Source organism: Paramisgurnus dabryanus, chromosome 1 (assembly GCF_030506205.2).
Source record: "Paramisgurnus dabryanus chromosome 1, PD_genome_1.1, whole genome shotgun sequence".
NCBI lineage: Eukaryota > Metazoa > Chordata > Actinopteri > Cypriniformes > Cobitidae > Paramisgurnus > Paramisgurnus dabryanus.
This window is the reverse complement of record NC_133337.1, coordinates 9486336-9501715: the sequence shown is the minus strand read 5'-3', so window position 1 is coordinate 9501715 and position 15380 is coordinate 9486336. Positions and strand designations below refer to the sequence as shown.

General features: G+C 36.0%; 5 protein-coding genes across 8 annotated transcripts; 4 read left to right on the top strand and 1 right to left on the bottom strand.

The window, feature by feature from the left end:
* The first annotated feature begins 97 nt into the window (after positions 1-97).
* On the top strand, positions 98-2231 carry rhno1 (RAD9-HUS1-RAD1 interacting nuclear orphan 1). The gene is made up of 3 exons (XM_065265809.2): positions 98-642; positions 901-1096; positions 1184-2231. Exons 2-3 carry the CDS (start codon positions 917-919, stop codon positions 1916-1918), a joined length of 915 nt encoding a protein of 304 aa, XP_065121881.1. The 5' UTR covers positions 98-642; positions 901-916; the 3' UTR covers positions 1919-2231.
* Positions 2232-2265: 34 nt separating this feature from the next.
* On the top strand, positions 2266-4661 carry pex26 (peroxisomal biogenesis factor 26). The gene is made up of 5 exons (XM_065265812.2): positions 2266-2644; positions 3456-3602; positions 3706-4019; positions 4145-4291; positions 4409-4661. Exons 1-5 carry the CDS (start codon positions 2448-2450, stop codon positions 4510-4512), a joined length of 909 nt encoding a protein of 302 aa, XP_065121884.1. The 5' UTR covers positions 2266-2447; the 3' UTR covers positions 4513-4661.
* A 395-nt stretch (positions 4662-5056) lies between these two features.
* Positions 5057-8407, top strand: usp18 (ubiquitin specific peptidase 18). 3 transcript variants are annotated; one of them, XM_073815921.1, is made up of 10 exons: positions 5057-5309; positions 5458-5551; positions 5831-5967; positions 6085-6164; positions 6465-6599; positions 6776-6871; positions 7059-7208; positions 7321-7443; positions 7528-7562; positions 7684-8407. In XM_073815921.1, the coding sequence occupies exons 1-10, from the start codon at positions 5243-5245 to the stop codon at positions 7700-7702; spliced, it is 936 nt and encodes a 311-aa protein (XP_073672022.1). In that variant the 5' UTR covers positions 5057-5242; the 3' UTR covers positions 7703-8407. The 3 variants fall into 3 exon arrangements, with proteins under 3 accessions (XP_073672022.1, XP_065121707.1, XP_065121706.1); XM_065265634.2 differs by having other exon boundaries at positions 5058-5309; positions 7729-8407; XM_065265635.2 differs by lacking the exon at positions 6776-6871 and having other exon boundaries at positions 7729-8407.
* Positions 8408-8653: 246 nt separating this feature from the next.
* Positions 8654-9874, top strand: lyrm5a (LYR motif containing 5a). 2 transcript variants are annotated; one of them, XM_065265762.2, is made up of 3 exons: positions 8654-8753; positions 8993-9058; positions 9215-9874. In XM_065265762.2, exons 2-3 carry the CDS (start codon positions 9014-9016, stop codon positions 9425-9427), a joined length of 258 nt encoding a protein of 85 aa, XP_065121834.1. In that variant the 5' UTR covers positions 8654-8753; positions 8993-9013; the 3' UTR covers positions 9428-9874. The 2 variants fall into 2 exon arrangements, with proteins under 2 accessions (XP_065121834.1, XP_065121835.1); XM_065265763.2 differs by having other exon boundaries at positions 8669-8749.
* Positions 9430-14534, bottom strand: slc5a8 (solute carrier family 5 member 8). The gene is made up of 15 exons (XM_073816276.1): positions 13878-14534; positions 13622-13687; positions 13496-13547; positions 13102-13169; positions 11764-11918; positions 11545-11685; positions 11323-11452; positions 11077-11165; positions 10838-10947; positions 10700-10767; positions 10536-10622; positions 10228-10442; positions 10042-10145; positions 9871-9959; positions 9430-9771 (listed from the first exon to the last, which is right to left on the bottom strand). Exons 1-15 carry the CDS (start codon positions 14226-14228, stop codon positions 9661-9663), a joined length of 1836 nt encoding a protein of 611 aa, XP_073672377.1. The 5' UTR covers positions 14229-14534; the 3' UTR covers positions 9430-9660.
* Between the last annotated feature and the right edge of the window lie 846 nt (positions 14535-15380).

Genomic DNA, 15380 nt, shown 5'->3' with positions numbered 1-15380 from the left:
GGGTCATGGAGCAGCAAGCGTCGCTGTTTCCTGTAGTACCATATTTACTTCCGCGAGGGTGCGCTCGTCGGCTCAGAAAGCCGAAAACTGCTACGAATTGTCCATAATCGGAACGTCTCACTGTAGCGATAAGTACACAAAAGTATAATCTGTAGAAAACTATTTAAGCTAAGAATGAATAACTAGCTGTAAATGGAAAAACCTCTGCAGCGATCCCTTTAAACGATCGTTAATATTGCCCCATTCAGTAATCACAAATAAAGGTGTTTGGTCCGCCTTGCTCAGCGCTTAGAAAAGTAACAAGAATCACGTGACAACGTTGTCTCCGTGTAGCTTTGTTTTTCCTCTTTACTTTTGTTACACGATAATGTAGTTTAAAATAAGCTGCGAATAGTAATATTATAAGAACGTATTATTTGGATCTATTCTACCTAACCCTTAAAACAACGCCGGGGCCACTAAGTCCGCCCAATTTTAGTTAGCGCGTGTTATTCTAGTCTCTTAGATTTTTGTATGAAGGAGGTGGAGAGAATGAATGGACGGGAACTTTTTCATGCACCGACTTAAACAATGTTTCAGTATTTTTTGTCAGCTGAAAATAGTTTAAACAGTAGGCGAATGGGTTGAGATACAAAGCTATGCGTAAGTATATATCCAAGGCTCTCATTTCATGTCTGGAATTGTAACTTAACTTACACGGAAAGCTGAATTTATGCGCGCGAGAAAATGAACTGTGTTTCAAACATTAGATTAGATTAGATTAGATTAGATTAGATTAAATGTGACTTTTTCAAGGCCCAACGATCAGTGTTTGTCTTATGTCTGGATGAAATATTTCAATGCATTCTCAAAATTAATACAACAACGATACTGATTTATTGTGCTGGATCTTGTTTTCAGTTTACTATGTCCTCTAATGCCCCGTGCTTCACGTAAAAAGAGACTGTTAACCCCAAACAAGTCTCAGCTGTTGTTTAAAGAATCACCTATTAATGGACCAAAGCATGACTGTGGACCACAACTTCGGAGCGCAATTTACCCCAGGACATTTATATCAGACGAACAACAGAGAGGTGGTGCACCATGTATATCTTGGGTGAGTGCATTCTTGGCATACTAAACAAAATTTTGTGTTATTATTGTTTTTGAGCTAAGGTATGATAATGAACCATTCTGTTTGTAGGTGTCTCCACAGTTTAGTTCACATGATATCAAAGAGGTCAGTCGAGGAAAGGGGAAAAACCTGTCGACTACGAGAAATAAATCAAACACAGTGACAGGTTTGTCTTCGCATCACGACAGAAGGAGGGCTGTCAGTAAATACGCTCCCTTGTCTTTCGAGACAAACAGAGAAGTTTCACAGCACCTGCGAACAAACCTTCGTACAAAAACATCCACTTATGTAGCCGAAGAAGTGAGGTGTTTAAGAGGCAGGAATTATAGGCCGGTTACTCTTTGCAATCTTGATAAAGGAACTGTAGAAACCCCTAAAAGGACATGTCTCCAGAAAGAGGTGAAAAGAAGTACGGCTGCGTCTGTGGTTGGATCAGTTACTTCCAAACGTACAGAGGTTACCCTTAACCCACCTGTTCATATAAATGGGAAAAGGACATTTGAGGCTTTTGGAAGTCAAACACCTAACACATCTTCAGCTCTTGCACCCCCGGAGGTAGAGACACCAGAAATGCCACATTGTTTCAGTGCATCTTCACCCAGTGGGATTCATCTCATTTTCCCCCCAAATCAGGCGAAGACTCCTCCACATACTCCAAACACAAGCGTCCTGGTGAATGACACGCCAGAGAAAGACTATGGGCTGAGGGTAACATGGAGAAGGAGAAAGGGGTTGATGAAATTACTGCTAGACAGTGGAAAGCTCCTCTTAAAAGATGCAGTAGTTGCAAATGAGTGGCTTTAGGGCTTGAATTTATGGATAATGTTATAATTTATGATTTGTTTCATAGTCATTTTTGTTCAGTACTTCCAGATAAACTGAGATAAATTAGTTATTGGGTGTCTGTGTGTTTATTTAGGAAACTGATCATTTTGGGACAAAATGTGTGATATGTGATCACTTCAGAGCTAAAATAAAAAAGTTTTTAATACATATTTCAAGCTTTATTTAATAGAAACACTTTTGCCCTTATATGATGCTGGACATTAATTATGCAATCAACTGTGTAATGTACATACAAATCTGCGAATAAACCAGGCGACTTTTAACTTTTCATATCCAGTTTTGAAGGACTTTTAACTTGGCGAGTATTTTCCCAGGCGTCGTTTGCAGAAACGCAGCAGCGACCAATAAGCATGTATTTGTTTACTCGGTTAATGTGATCCGTATGTTGTGTTAAATTATTTTACATCAAAGTTTAGTTTAAATTGTTTAAAATATTAGATTATTTTGATGTTCAGTTTAAAATGCATTTATAATTTAAAAAACAATAATGAGGAGCAGTTCGTCCGTGGCTGGCGGCCGCGGTTCGTGCTCGTTTCGGCAGACAAGTTCACCTACGTGTCCATTAACCTCTATGCTGGACACCGCCACTGAATATTTGATGGTGAAGAAAGACTTTCAAGCTGCTCTGGACACATGTGAGAAAAGTCTAGAGAGTTTGGCTTCTGCAGAGCAAGAAGAGAGTTGGTGGGTTAGACTGACTAGACTCCATGATAAGTCTAGTTTGACAGAAACCAGTATTTAGTTTTGACAGTAGCAAATACCAACCAGTAAATTATGACTAGTTACTTTAACTGTGTTTTAGCATGCGAGTGATTATTTAGCAACATTTGGTGTCCAAAGTACTTCTTTTTTCAGCCTTTTCAAATTGGTATTCATGCAATGGATGACAAGATGTCACAGGCCATACAAATATAATATTTTAAGTAAAACTTGTCTTATATAGATGGAAATCGTGTTGACAGTCGTGTGTGTGTGTGTGTGTGTGTGTGTGTGTGTGTGTGTGTTTCTCTCTGTGTATGACAGTTTGCCAGTTCGCTTATTGTTAACACTGTTACTCTATCTTGATAAAGGAGTTTGACTTTGACACTGACTAATTTGGACAACAGGAAATCATGATTTTTCAACACATTTTTTCAGAAAATATATTGTTAAGGCATGCAACATCTTGTCATCCATGACAATGAGTATCAAACTAATCAAATGTTTACAAATTTAATCATTTTAAAAAAGCACACACAAAAAAAGCACACACAAAAATGACTGGACACCAAATTTATCTGCAATTATATAATCATGTGTAAACTAGATCAAATTGACATTTGTGCATTTATATTTCTCTCCCATCCTTTACAAAATGTGTTTCTAATAGTAATATATATGTTATATTCTCTTTCAGATAGTTTTTGAAATGTATGATTTAAAGCAGGATTTATACAGTATAACAAGTTTATCATTTATTGTTTAAAACACTTCATACTAACTGTTTGTTTCCCAGCTTCAAGCATGGAGAACTGAAAGCTGCTTTGACTATAGTTGGGATTCAAGCGATGGCTGAGCTCAATCAGTGGCGTGGAGTTCTTTCGTGGGTTTTACAGCAATATGGAAAAACTGATAAAATTCCTGCTAAGATTATCCAAATGTGGTAGGAGAGATTTTTGTTAAACTGCTTATTAACCTCACAAATACTGTATAACTTTACATCAAGCAGAGAAATCGTCTAATGGTAGGTGAACTGTCTTTCCCAGCATTCTGCTCTATGTAAAAGTGGGTGAATTGGCAGTGATGAAGGATGCAGTTGATGATTGGCTGCGCTGCTCCAGTAACATGAGCCAATCAGGGTTTAGCACAGTGTCTGAGCTCTATTTAATTCACATACTGATACCGATGGGTCACACGACTGAAGCCCTGGAGCTTCTGGAGAGTGATGTGGGTCGGGTCGCGTTCACTGAGGAACAGAGGCAAGCTGCCCGTAGTTTGGTGGACTTTCAAAATGAAAAAAATGCAGCATTGTCTAACCCAAATCCTGTGACTGTGACGACAGGGACTACTGCTTCACAAGGTTTTTCTTTTATTTATTTACTTTGAGTCAAATTTAAAAACTTTGAAAATGACCACAAATTATATTTTTAATATTTTTACCCATCACTGATGCGCTGAACGTGCATGTGTTTGTTTGATTGACAGATAAGTCGAGCCAGAGGCTGAATTCCGTAATAAAGTTGTTGCATAGAGGTCTTTCAATAGCCAGTGTGAGGATTCGATCCATCTCTCTGCGAAGAGTTTTCCTGACTTTAATGTTGCTGTATCTGCTTCTTATTCGTATGGATCCGGGTAAGAAGTTTGGAGACAGTGGTCTGCCTTTCACTTTATGTAGTGTCCTCAATAATTAGTTTGATGAGGTTTATGAAGTATAATGTAATTATATTAATAATATTTCTGTCCTCTTAGCTCTGCCCTCAGCATTCCCTTGGCTGCTTCACTTGCATAGACTTCTTCAACAGGCATGGAATACCATGTTTGGACCCTACTACAAAGCCCATAGCCGGAGTTAAATTCTTACTTTGTCTGTGAACTAACCGTGAAACCAAAGCAGCGTACTCATTTTAATAAATACTCTATTGGAAAGACAAGGTCTGACCCATGGTGCAGTTCTTTTTATATGTAAATTTACTTATAACCTAAATAAAATTGTTTACAATACAATGTACATAAGATTATGAATATTGTAAGCAAATCCATGTAATTTTATATAATAAAGTGTAAATGTCACAGTTGTTTTTGTGTATATGAGTTTATGTGGACTTCACATCATCCCAGGATGTGATTTTGAACTGTACATTTATGTCATGTAACGCTTTATAAAAGCTTTAATGAGTTATAAACAAATATATGTTAAGCAGATCAGCTCAACAGGACATGAAAAAAATGAAAATGACTAAATTAACTCTACTATTTTGTAACTTTTTTTAAACTAAGCATTTTGTAGTAGTGAAATTTAACACGGTTATAAATGGAAGATGTTATTATTAACAACATAAACGCGTGACATTGCCAGAAACCAATGCGTTAATCGAAAGTGAAAGTAAGATAACAGTTTCGTTTCATGTTTTAAGTCCGTTGATTGTTAGAAACATAACAAGATACCTTGAGAAGAGTAATGCTACAGACCTTTCCTATGTTGATACCAGTCGGTTTCTCCTATTTGTTGTTATCTGAAGCGCGAGGCTAAATCTTCGTTGTCTCTATAGAAACAAACCTAACAGATTTTATTTCATACTGTGGATGGGATTATCTTGGATCAAAATGGCTTTCTATAGTGTTCGAGTTCTTTCTTTTCATTCACCCTATGGTGAGTTAACAGAGATAAAGTGGCAGAAGATTTTATGCTTTAATTACAATAAATATTTTGTATACATGTTTAGATAGGTTACAATACGTAGGCCTTTATCACTAAATAATCTTACAACTGATGAAATGATTTGTATGTTTTCCTGAAGTGAGAGGTCTTACCAACGACAGCCTGTCCTGCTGCATTAATGCTTTGCTTCAGTCTTTCAATGTCACCACAGAACTGATCGAGATACTGAACAAGTAAAACTTTATTATTTCTCTTTCTCTAGACTAGTAGATTTATAACAACAAACAATGGGACCTTACAAAGCTGCATCAAAATACAAATAGGTGTTACTTTGTAGATCATTGCATTAAAATAGTAAAGGTGAAAGGTTGTATTCTCAGGGAACAAACACAGACGAATTAAAAAAAATATAGCTTGAATCCTTTAAAGAAACAGGCTTTATCATGACACTTAGCCATACTTAATTAAAAAAGATGATTCCAAATAAAAAATACCTTGTTTTTGTTTAAAAGATGGCATCCATCAGATCAGGCTGAGCTCAATAATGTACCCGGGCAGCTGAAGAAAGCTTTGAATGACATGAAAATTTCATCAAATCCATCTCCACACATGCATTTCCTGAACTGTCTTCATCATCACTCCATACGCCGTATGTAGTATGTTAACTCTTTGATTTGTTAAAGCATTAACAGATACATCTGATTTTATGAACTAATGGAAGTGCACTCAGCAGTCTCACTTCTTAGTGTTTTTAATTCTTCTGTAGGATTTGATGTACATGATGCAGACGAAATATTTCACACTATTCTCAATCTTACCCAGAAACAGATGGCAGACAAAGACATGGTGAGTTTTCATTAGACTTGAACCATGCAAGCAGTTGCGTTTGCCCATATTTTACCTACAGTATAACTATGGGTTGAACCCAGCATTATTTTAAGAAGAGTGTACTATAAGTAAAGTAAATTACTTCATCCAAGAGTTGTAAACACCATAGCAGTGTGACATGACATCATCCACACAATGTTCATTTAGTTTTACTTTGATTCCACAGAAATAAAATTTTATATAGCTAAAAAAAAAATTAAAACTTTATTTAAAAACGTAAAAAAATCGTATCTCTGTATATTATTTTTGTTGGGCCAGGCTCAGGAAATCCGGAAGCTTTTTGAGATAAAGGTGGAGACCCAGGTGATGTGTAAAACATGCACATACATTCAAAAAGTGCCCAACTCTTTGTTTAGCCTCCCCTTGGCGATCCGAGAAGAGGAAAATGACCTGGTAAATATGTCAAACATTTATTAATCACATTACAATGAATGCCAGAACTGTTTCTTGTCATAATCGTATATAAGACCTTGTATATATTTGCTTTATAATTAAGTAAATAATCTTAAAATGTAATTGGCACGTCAGACAGATTATCTTGGGAAAATTTCACTCTTTATGTTATACAGAAGAGCTGCATTCATTCTTTTAGCCAGAAGCAAACCCTGAAGGATGATGATGAATGTTACTGTGACAGGTGCTCAGAGAAGCAGCCCTCCACTCATGTGTGTGCTTATTTTTGCCATTTTTAAAATTACATTTTTTAACTTTTGTAAAGGTAACAAAATGTCACAATGTTATGTGGTAGGTAAATATTTTGCCAACAATGCATGTAAAGCATGCATACTAGAATTTTACTGTGGTGACAACTTTACTATGGTTTTACTGTTATTTATTTTTATTTCCATTCAGCAACTAAGACTTGTCTCGCTGCCTGGAGTGCTGTGTGTCCATCTCAAAAGATTCAGAAATGATTGTAGATTCACCAGAAAACTCGAGAACAAAGTGACATTCCCTGACACACTTCAGAAGGACATTTTTGATGCAGGACTTTTGGAAAATGTACATTTAATCGTTACTGAACAAGTTTCAGTTCACAGTAATATTATAACTCTGCCCTATTTATGTATGGATGCATAAACTTGACCTTTTTTTAAATATTTGTTTTCCTCAGGCTGAGTATTACAGTCTCTATGCAGTAATAGTGCATATAGGAACTGCCTTATTTGGTCATTATACTGCTTATATCCGGCCTGATCAGGACTGGTACTATGCTGATGACAGCTATGTTCGAAAAGTAAGACATAATCATTAACTTATTAACTTGAATTTTATGTGCATTTTATAGACAAGTATTTATTATTTTATCAATTCTTCTTAGGTCTCCTGGTCAGATGTCCAGGGCACATATAAAGGGTACATTAACAATAATGCATTTTTATTTTAGTTAAATTGATTTTAGTTAATTATTTATTGCATCTTGCCTTTAAGACTCTGGATTATTTCTCTTCAAATATATATTACATTTTTGTTGCAGGAGGTCTTCCAAGTTTTGATTATAATTTTGTACAATTTTTTTTAGATGCAAGACGGCCTACTTGCTTTTGTACAGAAAAATGAGCCGGAGTGCATCTGAATAACTGAGAGGAACTCTGCAGACAATGAGGACTTTTATTTATACCTCTATATCTCTAAAGACATATAAAAGATATAATTAAACATATAAATTATTTAAATACAAGGACCAAAATCTATTTATAATTATATTTTCTATATAGAGTAGTGTGGTGTTCTGTTTAGCATGTGGTGTTAATAAGAAAATAATATATGTATTTGGTATGGGTTTATAAGTGTGTGCGTATGTGCATGCATGCTTGTATATGGCTTTATATGGATCATATATATTTTTTAGGTTGTTTAATAATTAATAATTGTTGAATAATATTACAGCATTGCATACTTTTACAATATATTTTAATATAAAGAATGCAATGTTTGGAAAAGATGTTGCTTTTTACCTGTATATTGTATTCATGCATTACTTCAGATCTTTTCTCACAGTAAATATATTTTATGTAAACCATAAAATGTTTTTGTCTTCATTTGTCCAAAAACACTCAAGTTAATTTTTGTTAAAATGCTTGTGTGGAAACACATTTCAGACATTTTCTGATACACACGTAGGGGAGGTTTCCCGGACAGGGCTCCTAGTCCCAAAATGCATGTTTTAGCTGCCTTTATAAAAAAAAGTCAAAACTTGACTTAGCACTGCCACTGACTTATCTTTACATATATTAATGCCATTGTTTTGTCTCAAGATGCACACAAGTATTGTTTTTGTTAAGGTTTGTTTGTAAAATATATATATATATATATATATATATATATATATATATATATATATATATATATATATATATATATATATATATATATATATATATATATATATGTATAAAACCAAGGCTTAGTCGTGGATTAATAGCATGGGACTTTTATTTTGAAAAACCATCAAGCCACCTGGCCTTTATTTTGAAAATCCACCATGCTATGGCGTTTCCCTCGCACGTCCTAAACAAACCCCACTGATATGAACTTGACTTGTAGGTGAGCAATGACATTGAAATTGTATTAACGCACATTTTTATTGCAGAAAACTTTTCTACCGATGTAAACCTTACAGTTTATACTTATTAATTTGATTGTCCTAATAAATATATCACCAATAATTGTGTGAAATGCTGTGTGTCTATGTTTCTCTGGATGTTTTGCTATTATAGTGCATAGGGGCATTACGGTATATTGTGGTATATTACATTGTATTGATCTTTTGGGGTTTGTCTCAGGATCAGGAGAAAAACCTTATAATGGCCAATCCATTGAGAGGAGAGGTGACCAGATTGTATAAAAATGTAAGGATCACCTGACAGTTTCACTTCTCATATTTCTTATAATTTGGTACATTATTAGTACAGTGGTAATAATGTAACGTTAAACATTAAATAAGTCAATGCATGAAACTAAACAAGATTATGGCTAATATAAATTTTGTTTACTCTCTTTAATAGCTTCTGTATCTTGGCCGGGACTATCCTAAAGGAACTACATACTTTAGGGAGCGTCTAAAAACAGCTTTCATGAAGAACAAAGATGTCACTGATCCTGAGAAAATTAAACATCTGATTGACCGTGGAGAGTTTGTGATTAAAGAACTTGAGGCGATGTATTTCCTGAGGAAGTACAGAACATTGAAGAAACGCTATTATGAACCAGAGCACTAAAATCTTTTAAAACTCTCTGTGCCAAACTATAAATGTATGCAGAATCAAAAGTTCAATTCAGTTTCAGCAAATGTCTTTTATATATTTGGATGCTTAAAATTTTCCATTTTTGGACAAATGTTTTTTTTACTGCTACTGTAGTAAGATTTCAGAAAGTTTCCCCATGTGTTTGTGTTTGTATATAAAATTAGAAAAAGAAAAGTTGTGCAAACATTTTCATCTTTATAATATTTCTAAGGCAAACTCTGAGTAGATATCTCCATATCACAGAAAGCATGGTTTGATTTTCCAAGCGATATTTCTAGCTCTTGTGCAAGATCAAGCTTTCCCGCAGTACCTAAAACCTGTAAATGCAAAAAAATAGAAAATGCTCATAGTTATAAAATATTATAAGTGCGTATGTTTATATGTACATGTATATATGCATTAAAGTCTGTATTTACCTTTTCTTTGAGTGTCTTGTAGGCTTTGTAGCAGGTGAGATCGTCTTTTGATAGGGTAAGCCCAGGCTGCAGTTTTAGCTGTCTTCCTCCTTGGATACAAAGTATGGCATCAGTTGTTCAGAACAATGGATGTAGTGTGCCTCACATGCCAAAAACGCATCTGTTTTATACCTGAAAATATGCTGACGATTAAACCTACGCTTATGACGGCCAAAGTACCCATCGGACAGAAGTACAGGTATGAAAGAGAGTACAGGTTATCAGCCAGCCAGGGTCTGTTGAGAAAATCAATGCATGGTTGTTACTTATTAACCTATTGAACATCATGAATGATATTAATGTTCGATATAATTTCACCTGTCTAGATTTTCCTCTTTTAGTAGAGTGTAATCTGTGGTTTTCTCTGTAGGGTTGGTAGTCCAGTTTAAGCCATCTAACAGGTTTGTAAGGTTACAGCCATGTGTTGAGAGATCCAGTGGTTTGCTGTACTCTGGTAAAGGGTCGTAAATTTGTGCTCCAATGCACACCCATAGAGACAGAGCGAGCCCAGATACAAGCCCGGCTAATCCTCCCTTTAAAATCAAATAGCATTTAACATCTTAAATTGTCTGCCTGAAATTACAAACACCTTAAATCTCATAAAATTCAATAGTAACTCTGCTTACCTTTGAGTTAGCACAGGGAAACAGCACAGCCAGAGAAAAAAGGCCCAGGAGAGGACCGCCAATCACTCCAACAATACTAATAGCAGCCTGTTAAAGGACAAAACGGGTTAGAATTTCACCTGTATTTGGTGGTTATTCATGCACTTCTGTGTTTTGTTTCACACCTGTAGCATCCCGCCCATCAACGATGCAAGACCAGCCATTGCAATGCACACGACTCCATAAAACAAGCCTGTGATAGAGATGATGGTCAGATGGGATACTTTAAATGGATTTGATTCATATTGCAAAGATTCACTCACTCATGGCCTTTGAAGCCCAAGAGAGCTGTTTATCTGACAGACAGAGATATGGTTGCATCAAATCGGCTATAGTTACCGCAGCCAAAGCGTTTACACTGGAGGAGACCGTACTGTGATAAAACAATGTAATATGTCATTAAAAACAAAAAATTTTCAAAGCACTACTGATAATAGGATGTCATAGGGGTCTGTAATGACATGATGGTGTATCTGTGCTGTTTTCCTATTAGAGGACAAACCTTAAGGTGCCACTGTATGCTGATGCCACAAACAGTCCTGGCACACCAGGGTATTTCTTCAGGATATCTAACACCAGGTATGGCATTAGCTTGTTGCATATTATAGAGAGATAAACAGTGTGTCAGTGAAAGTGTTAGGCATTAAGGTAGCACATGACTTTTAATGCAACCAAACAAAAAATAGCACTATATTAATATAAACATTAAATCTACAATGACATTTTATCTATGGGCTATTGGCCATACCTGGTCTTGAGCAGACACCATATTTGCCATCCATGGGTCACAGTTTTTATAAACTGAGTATAAACACAAGCCACTAAATACAGCACATACTGTAATAGCCACAAGTGACAGTAAGTTAATGTATAAGGCCCTGGATAAAAACAAAACACACAGAAAGAAAATTAAGATGTCTTTAGTTCTTTCTATTCTGATGAATTAATTAATTTTTTGTGTACTACTTACATCTGGGCATGAAACAGTGTCTTGCATGATATGTATCTCTGCACCTGAGCTTGGTTAATGCCATAGACGCTGGTCCAGAGGAACGTTCCTCCCACCGTGATGGTCCAAAACGTGTGTCTCCTCAGAGGGCTGGGATCAAAGCTGAGAAGGGCACAGCATTATTGTAGTCAGGTTTTGATAATGCTCATTGTTGTACCTGTCAGACATCTCATAACTCACTCCCATAGGTTAAACCGGCCTCCGTGGGTGGAGTCATTGATGATTATGGAGATTCCTCCCTGAAGCTGCACCGATTGGATGATGACGGCCAAGAGTCCAGCCAATATGATTCCCACCTGGAATACATCGGTCCACACCACTGCCTTAAGTCCACCCTGCCAGGATAGGGGAACAGTCAGTTATGACCTGCTATTTAGTAGATACGCTATGTCTTTATATACTTTATACACTTTTTGGATAATTGAATGGTCATATCGACATTCATTTTCTAAACGACTAACTACATAAGTCTAGCATTGTTTAATAGCATGGCACATGGTTTGATTTGTCTAATGCAAATAAATCTATGTTTATCAAGTGTCCAAATACCTTTGGTCAACTGTGTACACTCTGTGTAAAATGCTGGGTTATTTTTAACATAGTGTTGAGTCTAAAAGGGACAAACCCAGCCCGTTGGGTTGTAATTCAATCTATCCTGGGTTGTTTTAACCCAACAACCCAATTGTTGTGACAAATATAATTTTTGGGGGTTAATTTTACCCAGCACCTGGGCTGGTCTTTTTTGACCCAAATGCTGGGTTAAAAATAATCCAACCCTTTTTAAAGTTAAATGCATGAACTGTTGGGTTATTTTTAACCCAGAGTTGAGTCAAAAGAGACATACACAGCTGTTAGGTAAATTAAGCACGGTAAAATGATAGGCACATAATACACATTTTCAACCCATCGTTGAGTCAAAAAGGGTTAAGCCCAACTCGTTGAGTTGCAATTTAAAGGGAAAGTTCACCCAAAATAAACATTCTGTCATCATTTTCTCATCCTCATGTTGTTCTAAACCTGTATGAGTTCATTTTTTTCTGATGAACACAAGAGAAGATATTTTGATAATGGATGGTAAGCACACAGCTGGTTGTAACCACTGACTTTAATAGTAGGAAAAAAATATTATGGAAGTATTGTGATAAATGATGGTAAGCACACAGTTGATGGTACCCACTGAATTCCATTGTATTTGTTTTATCTACTATGGAAGTCAATGGTGACAATCAGCTGTGTGCTTACCATCATTGTGTTCATCAAAAAAAGAAATTCATTCAGGTTTAGAACAACCTGACGATGAGAAAATGATGACAGAATATTCATTTTTGGGTAAACTATCCCTTTAAATTGCAACCCAACAAGTTGGTCTGGACCCTTTATGACCCAACGATGGGTTGAAAATAACCCAGCATTTTTTAGGAGTATTATAAATGTGCCTGTCATTTTACCATGTTGATAACTCAATTGAGACCATAAGAAATTTTTACAAATTTGTTGTTTGTGTTTTAGTGATCTTACTAATGTACAATAGAGGGTACAGACAACTCCAGTTGATATAACAGCACCCCAGAGATCTACACCTGTGACTGAGGAGTGGAGAAAGAGAATGTAGATTATCAATGACACTTGTTACACTACGCACTTAACCAACACTTGATACAATGTACAAAAGCTGTCAATGGGATGGTACTCTTTAAAAGGTTTTTAATACAGTATGTACATTTAGGTATCAATATGTACCTTTGAGGTACTAATATGCGCTCTTTAGGTGCAAAGGTACTTCTTGAAAGGGTACAATCCAAGTGACAGCTTTGTACCTTTATTTTGAGAGTTATTAAGTGCCAGACAGATAAACTTTATATGCATTGCATAGTTTGTGTGATTTGCAGAAGTGTAAAAACTTCTACCGTACCTTGATTTAAAGCCAAAGCCGGAGCATAAATGACCAGACCTGTGTAAAGTACCTGAGAAAAGGTTATATTGAATTCACTGCATTGAATAACACTCACTATATGAATGATATTGAGATGAAACTTACTGTCTGTATTATAAACAAAACTGTTCCAAAGAGTCGAATTACTTTATTGAAACGCATCTCCAGGTACTGCCAATGTAGAAAATATTATAGAAAATAAGTTATATTGCATATAGTTTAGTCCAGTAAAGTAGATTGATTATGGCATTATTTTTACATAATTATTATGTTCTGCTTTTAAGATCCTTTAGATTTAGATATTTAAAAAGATTTTTAAGTACAATTAATATATTTCAATTCAGTCTTTTTGGTATCTTACCTCATAGGTGCTGGTTATCCCCAGTCTATAAAAGATTGGAAGAAAAATCTCAGAGCTAACAACCACCATCAGTACATAAGCAAAGCAGATGAGCATGAAGATGGCTCCATACTGATACACCTCCACCGGGGTGCCCAGAACTGTGATAGCTGACATGAAGCTGGCCGTCAGGGACAAAGCCACAGGTACTGCTGTCATACTCCGTCCACCCACCAGAAAATCTGCAGAGCTTCTCTGACCTCCTCCAGTGAAGGCAAAGTACAGCCCAATACCTGCTGAGATGACCAACATCAAAGTAAAGACCACGTAGTCCCATGCACTGAATGATGTTGAGGACAGTGTACTTGTCATTCTGAGTAGGATTTGTTGATTTTACAAAGTCTCTGCATGTGGGTCTTAAAAATGTTTTGGAGACTCTCAAAAATTATCCATGAAAGCCGAATGCTTAGTCTAGAGAGGGTTCTGCTATAAAAACTGTCTTTGCAGTGTGGTCAAAAACAATCTGGATGGGTACCTCACTGCTCTTCAAGATCATGGGTGGTTATTGCTCTCTGAGTTACATACCTGCAAACCAGCCCACCCTGTCAAGGTATTTTGGACTGCAGCCATTTTTTAAAGTAATTAGGCTGCACAGTGAATTTTACCAGCCTAACTGTTCAGTAGCCTAAGTGTTGCATGTTTTTTAAACACTATATCAATAATAAAATAATAAAATATGCTAGGTAGACTAATTAATGAAAACATATTTTTTTTTACCTTTTAATTATATTTTTGAAATATTGCAATGTCAGTGTTTAGCACCATTAAACTTAACCAAGTTTGACAAATGTGTTGTAAGTTAAGTAATAAAATCAAATACAAAGCAGACTCAAACAATAAAACTATACAATAACTTTAATAAAATACAATGCAGACCCACATAGCAATGTTGTTCCGGCCCAGCTCCGGCCCACACAACCAGTTTTCCTCGGCCCACATACAACGAAGAATGACGGCCCTTCAATGGCCCAGTTCTGGATTACAGACAATAGCACATAACTGGCCCAGACCTGGGCCAGAACAGGCTCTACAAACAAGCCTACGATGGCCCTTACAGCCCTTACAGCAAAATCCCCAGAGTTAAATAAACACTGCTGGATGTATATATTGTCCCAATCTTACAGAGTGTTAAAAAGTAACACTGAAGCAGAATTAAAAGCTCTGTTATCCTCTCTCTCACCATCTCTGTCTGAAACCTAAAATTGCATTTTACATCTTACTTGTAGAGTCCTTTTCTTACTTTAGGTTTAGATTTTGTTCCATTTAAGGTCACCCTTATTGTGATTAGTGTTTGTTTTAGTTGGACTTGACTCTTCACTCTTCCCTTATTTAGTTTTTTGACTGCTTTAACTCTGTGTTTTAAGACATGTTGTTTACAGCAGGGAAAAATCTATAGAGCAACTCTTTGATGGTGGTTAGCACTGTTAATAAAATCATCTACTAGAAAACGTATGTATTAATTTA

Excerpts from the sequence above, each read along its gene's own strand:
- rhno1 (XM_065265809.2), top strand. The coding sequence starts at position 917 with ATGCCCCGTGCTTCACGTAAAAAGAGACTGTTAACCCCAAACAAGTCT. Across the intron at positions 1,097-1,183 it reads GTGCACCATGTATATCTTGG|GTGTCTCCACAGTTTAGTTC; the intron begins GTGAGTGCATTC and ends TTCTGTTTGTAG.
- pex26 (XM_065265812.2), top strand. The coding sequence starts at position 2,448 with ATGAGGAGCAGTTCGTCCGTGGCTGGCGGCCGCGGTTCGTGCTCGTTT. Across the intron at positions 3,603-3,705 it reads GCTAAGATTATCCAAATGTG|CATTCTGCTCTATGTAAAAG; the intron begins GTAGGAGAGATT and ends TGTCTTTCCCAG. Across the intron at positions 4,020-4,144 it reads AGGGACTACTGCTTCACAAG|ATAAGTCGAGCCAGAGGCTG; the intron begins GTTTTTCTTTTA and ends TTTGATTGACAG.
- usp18 (XM_065265634.2), top strand. The coding sequence starts at position 5,243 with ATGGGATTATCTTGGATCAAAATGGCTTTCTATAGTGTTCGAGTTCTT. Across the intron at positions 6,165-6,464 it reads AGATGGCAGACAAAGACATG|GCTCAGGAAATCCGGAAGCT; the intron begins GTGAGTTTTCAT and ends TTGTTGGGCCAG. Across the intron at positions 7,444-7,527 it reads ATGACAGCTATGTTCGAAAA|GTCTCCTGGTCAGATGTCCA; the intron begins GTAAGACATAAT and ends AATTCTTCTTAG.
- lyrm5a (XM_065265762.2), top strand. The coding sequence starts at position 9,014 with ATGGCCAATCCATTGAGAGGAGAGGTGACCAGATTGTATAAAAAT. Across the intron at positions 9,059-9,214 it reads TGACCAGATTGTATAAAAAT|CTTCTGTATCTTGGCCGGGA; the intron begins GTAAGGATCACC and ends TCTCTTTAATAG.
- slc5a8 (XM_073816276.1), bottom strand. The coding sequence starts at position 14,228 with ATGACAAGTACACTGTCCTCAACATCATTCAGTGCATGGGACTACGTG. Across the intron at positions 11,453-11,544 it reads ACACTGTTTCATGCCCAGAT|GGCCTTATACATTAACTTAC; the intron begins GTAAGTAGTACA and ends GTTTTTATCCAG. Across the intron at positions 10,146-10,227 it reads AAAGAGGAAAATCTAGACAG|ACCCTGGCTGGCTGATAACC; the intron begins GTGAAATTATAT and ends TTTTCTCAACAG.